Source organism: Gavialis gangeticus, unplaced genomic scaffold (genome assembly GCF_001723915.1).
Source record: "Gavialis gangeticus isolate Ggan-Ray unplaced genomic scaffold, GavGan_comp1, whole genome shotgun sequence".
In the NCBI taxonomy this organism is placed as follows: domain Eukaryota; kingdom Metazoa; phylum Chordata; order Crocodylia; family Gavialidae; genus Gavialis; species Gavialis gangeticus.
In genome coordinates, this window is record NW_017729013.1 from 9,995,264 (window position 1) to 10,005,250 (window position 9,987).

Here is a 9,987-nt window from a genome sequence, read left to right on the forward strand (position 1 = left end):
TTCAAAATTGGCTTAAAGATAGAAAGCAAAGAGTGAGTATGAATGATCAGCTTTCAGGAAGGAAAGTAGTAAACGGCAGGGTCCCCTAGGGATCTGTTGGGACTAGTGCAGTTTAAAGTGTTCATAAATGATTTCGAAAAAGTAGTGAGGTGGCCAAATTAGCTGACGACACAAAATTATTCAGTGGTAAAGACCACAGTGGACTATGAGGAACTACAGAAGGATCTAGTACTATTGAGTGAATGGGCAACTAAATAGCAGATGCAATTCAGTGTAGGTAAAGTGTCAAGTGATGCGCCAGGGCAAAACTAACCCGAACTATACCTATCCTAGGATGGGCTCTACATTAGCTATTACTACACAGAAAGAACTGGCAATCATTTTGGACAGTTTGCTAAAGACGTTAGCTCAGTGCTCAGCAGCCATTAAAAAGGTAAACAAAATCTTAGGAATTTTTAAGAATGGAACTGTAAACAATGTGGAAGCATCATCTTGCCCCTTTATAGTTCTGTGGTGCATCCCCACCTTGAATACTATACCCAGTTCTGGTCCCCACACTTTAAAAAGGATATTAAAAAATGAGAGAAAGAACAGAAAAGGGCAACAAAGATGATTAGTTCTTTGGAGGGGCTTCCATATGAGGAAAGACTAAAGAGACTAGACTTACTCAGTTTAGAAAAGAGATGCTTGAGGGGGGAACAAGGATTTACAAAATAAAATGCTAAGGATAAAATAAATACAGATTTATTATTTACTCTCAGAATACAAGAACGGGGTGGGGGGGGGTGTCACAAAATGAAACTAGTTAGTAGTAAGTTTAAAAATAACAAAAGCAAATTCTTGCACATAATGAAAAAAGATGTTCTGAAAGTTGACAGTTTAGCCAGATTCAAAAAAGGACTGAACAAAAATTCTTGGAGGAAAGGGCCATCAGTAGCTATTGAGCATGGAAGTTAGGGATACAGCCTCTGAATTAAAACTAGAGGTGCACCAATACATTGGTGCCATGTTGGATCAGCACCGGTATAAGGAAAAGTAACAGTATCAGCAATCGGTGTTTTTTTGGCCGATAACGTAGCCGATAAATGCCAGTGCATGTGTGCAGCCTGGCAGTGTGGAGAATAGCAGGGTCCGGCTGGTAAGTCTGTTGTGAGGGAAGGGGTGCGGAGGAGAGGTGGGGACAGATGAAGGCACCAGCAGTGAGGGCAGGGGGAGCGGGGGTCCCAGCACAGCCGCTGCCCACCCACAGCACAGCCCAACCCGCCCTCCCAACAAGAGCCGGATGCTTCCCCAGCCCCTGCAGCAGCCCACCCTTGCCCCAGCTGTGCAGCAACTGCCCCACTCCCTCCCTCACCACAGGGGCCTTAAATCAGCCCCCCCAAAGCCTGTCTGCCCACAACAGACATATCAGCTGGACGCCACTCTCCATGCTGCTAGGCTGCATATTGGAATTGGATTGGGATCGGCTGATAAGGCTCGCTAAAACTAGTCTGTCAGTATTGGCCCCCTCACTTCCGCCCCCCCCCCAAAAAAAATGGCAGAAAGAAACAGCTATGTACTTTTAGAATTGACCTCCAGGGACCACTAGACTGGTCAAGGTGAGAGGTCTCAACAGCTGACAGCTTGTGAAGCTCGACTTCTGAAAAAAGTTACTGTAGTTCAGTTAAATTTACCTTGCAAGCACCATGGACAGTTTCTCCCTTATTCCCAGTCTGCACAGTACTTAACACAATAAAGTGGTAGTAAGTGTTGTGAGTTGTTTGACAGTGCTATAATACAAGCAGTATCTATCATCTGAACCTGCATTACAGATTGAGAAACAAGACTCAGAATTCAGTGTTTTTTAAATGCAAGAAATAAAAGTTACAACTCATTTCTGAGCCCTGTGCAGGCAGCATAAGACAAGGGTAGTACCATTATAATCATTATTTTAGTTTCTTGTAGCCTGGGGTCCTTAGTGACATCCCAGACCTGGTCATCAAGGTAACTATCAGGTATTTGGAAACTTCAACACCAACATGACCATAATGTGCTGGAAATAGCCAAACAGAAGCTAATTCAGCCAAAAGCTGTCCAATTTCTAAGCAGCTGGGGGGCCAAACATCTTATAGACTGTACCAGCAGGGGCTACACACCCCACAGCAACCCCTTCTTCCCCTCCCACCCCCCAAACTGCACTATGTGCTCATGAAGACCCAGGCTTACCATGCTGCAGTGCCCTACTTCATGGGGAAGGGGCAGACAGCAAAACCTGGAGGGGAGGAACCCAGAGACTGGTTGATGTTGCAGCCATAGTGATGACGGGGAAAGGGGCCTAGGGGAGAGAAGCACAATTTAACTCATCACAGGCCACCAGTCAGATGACCCTGGACTACAGGATTATCTGAGAATGAGGCCCACTTTGTTTTACCAAGCCTAGGGAACACAAAAGCAGCCACCAAGAGGAAGTTCGGGAGAGTGCTACGAACACTGCATTGTAGTTGAACGCTATGAACACTCCAATTCCCCAGTTGAGTTATTTTTCAACAAACCTTCCAATACTACCACCAAGTTATTAGAGCCATAGCAACCCTCCCCAGGCTGAGAAAAGTCAACATAGAACGAAATTACTTCTTACTTGGCATCAAGCATAATGTGCAGTGACTCATGTTTCGCTATGCAGGTGAAAGCTACACTTAATCTGAGCCTTCAGTACTACTCTGATACAGTTTGAAGTAGTTAGCCATGTTAGCCTGAAGTCAGGCAGAAGGCAAGATAGATTTGCACCTTATAGACTGACAAGGTCAGATGCATAAACTTTTGTAAGCAGCAACTTGCTTCATCACAGGCAATGAAGGGACTGCAGGAAGCAGAGCTATTAAATAGAAAGCAGCAATTGGAATACGAAGTGTAGGGAAGGGGAAGAAAAAGGAGAAGACCACTGCTGGGAGGGGCAAGCTGGGTAGGACAAAGAAAAGCAAAGCAGTTAACCCCTCTGAGGGATATAGGACTTACAGAAGCTAATTTAGGCAATGGGATAAGAATCCATAGTCTTGGTTTAGACCATACTTAAAACACAATCCAGTCTGTGGGTGATTCTGTGTTCTGCAACTTCCTGTTCCAGGTCATTTTTAAAGCTGATCCAATTACCATGACAACATTTGAACCCATCATAAAGAAACAACTCCCTCGAACTCCCAAACAGGTACGGGCAGTGCTAACCTTGAACAAGGAAATCTACAAGCACAATTCTGAGATCAGAAAAATTTAAAAAGGAAGAACTAATTTCACGTCTGATCATGAACATTAGTAACATAAACAGTAGGAGAAATCCAAACAGGACTGAGTTTTATAGAACTGGTAAGAGCTGGCAGTATCCTTTAAGAACTGGGGCATCTCCTCATCTTTTTATTTCCAGGTTTAACAAGAAATAAAGCATGGTGAGACTATTAGAGTGAGTACCATGAAAAAAATACGAGGTTGTTTTATTGATGATTAACATTCCAAATCAACAGATCGAAAGAATATGCTAATTCAGTGACTTCGATCGAGGTTTGGGCTTTGCAGTCTTTTAAAGTGACATGATGCCATAATAATTTAAGGAAACCTCAATTCCTCTTCCCTATCAACTCATCACTTCATGTTCTTCACAAACTCTTCTCCTTTCTTGATAGAAGCTTTCAGCTCAGAAATGGCCTCAGCTACCATCTTTTCTTCAAAAGGAGTGATCTTTGCAATGCCCATATTCTTCTCAATTCCATTTTTCTGAAGAAAAAGCGATTTTCAGGTTATACATTCACTGAATTAGGGACATAACTATTTTAAGAGCTCCAACAGACTGTCTTTAAAACACCAAAAAATGCCACCCTTGGTCCCAAACTGCAAATTTCAAACCCCATGGAAGTCTCATCCAAGAGCCTCCCACCAAGAGGGTGTTAAAAATGGGAACTACATTTCAATATCCATCTGGATTTTTCACACCTGAGCCATGAAGGGGTCGTGGAGAAGTGCATTCTCTCTATTCTAGAACCAACTCGTCCTTAGGAGAGTTAAGTTGAGCACTGCTCTTTCTTTAGGCTTCCATTGCTTCCTATTTTGATTGCTGCAGCTGCCTTCTTTAAGGCATATCAACGAACCTGAAGCTTACACCATAGAAAATGACTCGCTTGCTAACACCCATCATCAGCTTTCCATGATGTAGATGTGTTGCAAAAAGCAATCCTTTTTATGTCAGAGTCCATGAACCAAACATCCTGCACCTGATCACCTACCATACATCACGTTTCTTAGCTTAAAAAGGATTCAAGCAAAGGATGAGAGCAGAGAGGAGCCCCCCTCCAGGACCACAATATTTTCAACTGTCACATTTAAAGAGTCTTTATTACAGTCTATTCTTAGTTACCAAATTATTGCTTAATACCACAACATAACCTCACATTGTGGACAAAGCACTCTTCATCTAGGGTCTACATTAACTAAACTACAATTTATAGAAGCCAATAAACCTCGAAATCCTCAACAGGACTTCCACATAAAAACCATCAATTATTAGTAGTAAATCTCAAATGTAGTTAGCTCAAATGAAGTATGCAAAGAAGCAACTGAGACATGAAATTTGTGCTTGCCTGAATAAATAAGTTACCAAAATAGTCAACACCTCATTTAGCTCTAAAGTAAGAAACTTGAAAGATACAGAGGTGGGGAAGCGTGTGGGCAGGCAGGGAGACAGGAAGGGGCTAAGTGCTCCATAATTCTTAAAACTGGGAAAGTTCTGGTTACACACACCTCTAAGAATTCAGAAAGGAATCGACAGCCTGAACCAAGTACTCTACACCTGTTCAGAACAGCGGTGCCCGACATTTTCAGCCTGCAGGCTGGGCTGTAGCCATGCAGAAACAGGGTTGGATCCCTCTTCCTGGGGCCAGCCCAACTGGAGCTGATCCAGTTACATGGGGATAGAAATTTGACAGCAAGAGAGTGGTGGTAATTAACACTGCAACTGATCTCCTGCCACCAAACTTCCAAAATTGTGGGGAAAACGCACCAGATGGATTAAATGGCTTTGGCCTGGGGTTAAGCAACCCTGGTTTAGAACGCTAGTGCTCAATCATCCAGCACCACAGGCTGGATGTGTGGCAGGTCTGATCATTGGTTATGACCTGGCAAGCTGGGCTAGCCTGCATGCTGATTCTGCATGCAAAGCAACCCCACTTGCCCAAGCAATCTGATGCAAGGCACAGCATCATCCAGCCATGGGCTCTCCATGGTCTACAAATTTGGTGGCAGGGAAGCACCGTAAGCTTGGGAACCTGCAGCAATTAATGCTACCACCATTCTCCCACAGCCAAATTTCCAGGACCATGGGAAGCCCCACAAGGCAGATAAAATGGCCTTACAGGCTGGAGATAGAGCACTAGTGGTTTAGAATAATGATGGTATGGTCCAGACAAGATGTATTTGAAGCATTGCAAGATTAAAATTCAGCGTACTCTTACAGAATACTGGGCTCAACATGTGCCACCATCCAAAATACCTACCCCAAGCAGTAGAGGTGTGGAGAAGTATGGACATTCTGTCTCTTCTGATCTAACAAAGGAACATTCAATAACCCCTTCCTTGCCATTCATTGCATCCAAGATGGAGAAGACAAACCGAGCACCAGCATACGCCATAGACAAGGTAGCAGATCCTGTACAATTAAGAGACCAGAACATAGACATCACACCTTAGACATGGGCACCTGCAATTTAAACTTCTGACCCAGTAAGAGATCAGTATGAGAGTAGGATAGAATCTACTATCAGCCATTTGAACCCACTGCCAGACTTTTAACTATATGGCTGCTGTAAGCTCTAAAGCCAATGTAACCAAAAGATTTGAATATATGCATCTTCCTTCGTGTGAAATTTTCCAGATCTTTTTCTTTAGCTTGCTATAGCACTTTCTTCCTTTTGTGTTGGAACACAAGCAAGATTAAAAGAAAAAAAGCAGTAAAGAACAATTGAAACTGTGCTTTACTGTCCATATTTAACAGGTCAATCCATAAGCACTGAATGAAGTCCAAGTGAAACAGCACAAATTACCTTTAACTTAACATTAAGTAGTAGCTTTTGGCCAGTGTCATACCCAGTCAACAGATGTGTTTGACTATATATAAATTAACCACCAACTGTTATATTACTCTTATGCGGTGAGTTACTTTTAATTTTTATGGAAGAGATTAATTCTTATAGTATTACTTTTCACCAAGGTACACAAGTCTTGGCTGTTGGTAGTACTAACTAGGACTGTGCGAAGCTCTGGTCACTGATTTGATTTGGTGGAGATGCGGCCCGACTCGGCGGCTGTATCTCCAAATCCAAATAGAATCAGGAGACCCTTTAATCTCTCTGAATCAAAACAGAACCCTCCAAATCAATTCAGAGAGATTCAACAATTCAGAGAAACAACTGTATATGTTTTTTCTACATATGCAAGGTACCAGATAGCTTGTGAACACAGATGGTGGGGTGGATGGAGTATCCCACAGGAGCATGGTGAGGGTCCCAGCATACTTAGTGGTGGACCCAGAAGTGGACCAGAAGCACTTCTGGCCCACTTTCAGGGTTGCTGCCGAGCGTGTGGGTGACTCCCACCCTGGCTCCTGTGGGATGCTCCATCCACCCCACCATCTCAGTGTTCACAAGCCTCGCCTGGTACCTTGAGGTATGTAGAAAAAAAAAAAGCCTGTATAAAGCTGTGTCTATGGCCGAATCTCCGATTCTCTGAATCACTATTGCATCTTCAGATTCAGCTGAATTGAATCGGGACAGTGATCCGAATCAATTAAATTGAATCACTGTCCCCCAAATCGGGCTGAATCCGAACCAAATATATCCTGTTTCACATACCCCTAATACTAACCAACAATGCAGAAAGCTGTAACATGCACTGATTCACCACAGTCCATTACTAGGTTCAGTCTATCCTCACCTGTAAGAAAGCTGCTTGTATTCAGAACTGATGCAAGAGAGCTAAGATTTAAAAGCCATAGTCCAGAACCAACCTGCTCCTGCTTTCGCTTTGACAACTTCGGTGCCAGCCTCCTGAATTCTTCCTATAAGTGTTTCCAGCTGATTTTGAGGAAACTCCACTTTTGGGGTACACTGAAAGGGAAGATCAGTTACTGTCCTGAGGATCTATCTTTACCTTCACTGTAAAGATTTAGAGACAAGACATTCAAGCTCATTCATTTTTGTATTTCAAGAGCAAGTTTTCATCAGGGAGATCAATGTGCTTCACAAACAAATCCTCTTATGCCCATGACAGTAGAGACACATTCTACAAATGGGGTGGGGAAGGCCTAATTAAACTACAGCAAAAACTGGGTCAAGCCATAACAATTTGCTCAAGGTAAACTGCAACTTTAGGACAAAGCTAGGACTAGAACATTGGTTATACAGTAATTGTTACCATAACTCCCTAATGGCATACATGAAGCTTGGCTTACGTCTCTACAACCAGTATATAAAAGGATTTGGCCACCTTAAAATACATGCTGTCTATTCTACTGAATTTATCCAGGACCAGCTAATACAGTTAGACTGCAACCAGCTGTCAACACTCCTGTTAGCCACACTACCAAAGCAAACTGCTCCCATCATCCTGGGAACATCTTCCCTTCACTAGTTGCTATTCTGCCTGAGGTCCCCCTCCTTTAGTAGCTCTACGCTCTCTCTCTCTCTTTTTTTTTTTAATCTCCTTTCCTCACACCTCACTATTCCCTTATGTCTGTTTTAGCACTGACACTGACTCCTAAGCAGGAAACAGCCAGCATTCAGGATACTTCTTTTCCATTGCTCATAGCCAACTGGTCTAGGTACAGGACAAGTAGTCAGGTACAAGTCTACATCTCAGTTCTGCCATGAGATTTCCCCATACATCCATTAGGCAATTCACTTCACCTCTGTACTTTATTTTTCCCATGAATCAGAGGTAATACAACAATTCCTCAGGTGATGAAAACAGTGGCCCAATTCATATAATAGAACAGCCACAGAAATTCAAGTCTTAATGATTGTTACCAGCTCTTTTCCTCAAGGATGCACACCATACTTTATCTGACAGTAAAGTTCCTTAGAGGAGAAGAAAATAAGCCTCTGAAGTGCAGCATGTAAATATATGATGCTTTAAAAACTCCAGGTGGACTTTGTTTAAATTTGTACGATTAGAAACTCATTCTGCACACTTTCAATGTGCTGCCTTATGAGCAAGCTTGTATAAGTAATTGCAAAGAGATTCCTTCCATTGCACCTTGGTACTTCAAAGATCACGAACATCAGCATTAATTAATGCTAGTGCAATACTGAATGAGGCCAGGAAACAAAACAACACTGCCCACCCCTGTATAATTACTGGAAAATGTACCTGAGATATCAGAGGGATGATGGTCTTCCCCGCATGACCACCAACAACTGGAACATTCACTCGAGCTGGATCTAAACCCTGCAAAGGTTCATAACTTTAGCAAGTTTTACAAGCATCTAAACAAAGGGCACAATAACAACATTTTAAATGCACCATGACCTTTTGTTTTTTACCTCAGACACTTGGAACACACTTGACACTACATAGAACAGATTTTCAGATGTTAAGTATAGTCAGATTCTGAAAGGTGAATCAAAGCCACATTGTGAAGTTCTGTACTTATTGCAATGACCTTACAGTCATTCTGTACTGTACAGAATTAATACAAACTGGGGGTTTGCAGATCAAGAAGTTTCATTTTCCAAACAATATTTTCTTCTCTGAACATAGCTTGGCAAGGCCTGGGAGAATTTGGCTCAGTCCTCTACAACTACAGACTTCAGAACTAGAGTGGGTGAAAATGCCACAGCTGCTAGGTAGTTCAGACTCTCAGGGAAGAACCATGAAAAGGTCAACATCTCAAGTAGAATTGCATTTTGCCAGATAGAAACCCAATCCTCATCCAGACTCTGGAAACACTGAGGTGCATCTCTGATATCCACTTCCAAGGAAGTCTGAAGCCATTTGGTTCTGTCTGCTCTTGATTTAAAAGGAACACGTCTAGGGCAAGTGATAAAGAAACAGAATGGGAGACATCTAAAAAAAGGAAAGACTGCCACCGACCTTTAGTTCAGCCACAAAAGTATTCGCTCTGACAATATCCAGCGTGGTAACACCAAAAATTTTGTTGGGATTATAGACTCCATGCTTTTTAAAGATTTCAGAAGTTATTGGGATGGTAGAATTTACCTGTAAGAAAGCAGCAAGTAGGCATGTATTAACACCCTGGGTTAATTAAAAATCACCAACAATGCACTGGAGCAGACTGGTGCATAACCTTCTGAAAACCTGCAGACCAACTATTTGACAAGCCCTTCAACTAAATGAGAACAGAACTCAGACTGCTGAAGCATTATACCAGGGGCGAGCAAAAATATGACCCATGGGTTGGTCTGCCAACTGACGGCATCTGGCCCACGGCTGTCCCTGCAGCATACCACATGGGACCAAGCCCCACCCAAGGAAGTCCACACCCACTAACAACCCCCTCCCCACCCCCAGCTCCCGCCAGCATGCAATTTTCTGGCATGGCTGCCTTCCACTCGGCCACCCACAGGTGGCTGCTCATTGTGCCAGGCAGATTGGGTGGAAGGTCAACCAGGAGCTAGAGCCCCATGTGCTGGGACAGGAGTTGCTCAGGACAGCCCCACACCGGCTGTGAGCAGCTGCAGCAGGGAGCTCTGGGCATGGGATGGGGGAGGGGTCGCTTTTCCCCACACTCTGCATCAGCTCATCCCCTGCCCTTCCCCCCCGCACCTCCTTACTTGAGCTTCCTGCACTGGGGTAGCCACCTGCTCCCAGGCCAGAAGCCCTGCTGGGGGGAGGGGGCAGGGCCAGAAGGGCCCTGCTGCTGAAGGAGCCCTCCAGGGCTTCCCCTGGGTCCTACTGCCCTTGATCCTGTCACCTTTCCTGCCGCAAGCCGAGTCCCACTTTTTCCTCACA

The 9,987-nt window shown here is 43.7% G+C and overlaps 1 protein-coding gene across 1 annotated transcript in view; it reads right to left on the reverse strand.

Annotated features, from left to right (window-relative positions):
- Positions 1–3,433: 3,433 nt before the first annotated feature.
- The window catches only part of MDH2 (malate dehydrogenase 2), a 10,178-nt gene continuing 3,624 nt past the window's right edge, over positions 3,434–9,987 (reverse strand). Inside the window, exons 4-8 of the mRNA XM_019511328.1 lie at positions 9,109–9,234; positions 8,386–8,463; positions 7,025–7,124; positions 5,517–5,668; positions 3,434–3,744 (exon numbers count right to left, since the gene is read on the reverse strand). Of these exons, the coding sequence (XP_019366873.1) occupies positions 3,613–3,744; positions 5,517–5,668; positions 7,025–7,124; positions 8,386–8,463; positions 9,109–9,234 (588 nt within the window). The 3' untranslated portion in view covers positions 3,434–3,612. The remainder of the gene's footprint in view (positions 3,745–5,516; positions 5,669–7,024; positions 7,125–8,385; positions 8,464–9,108; positions 9,235–9,987) is intronic.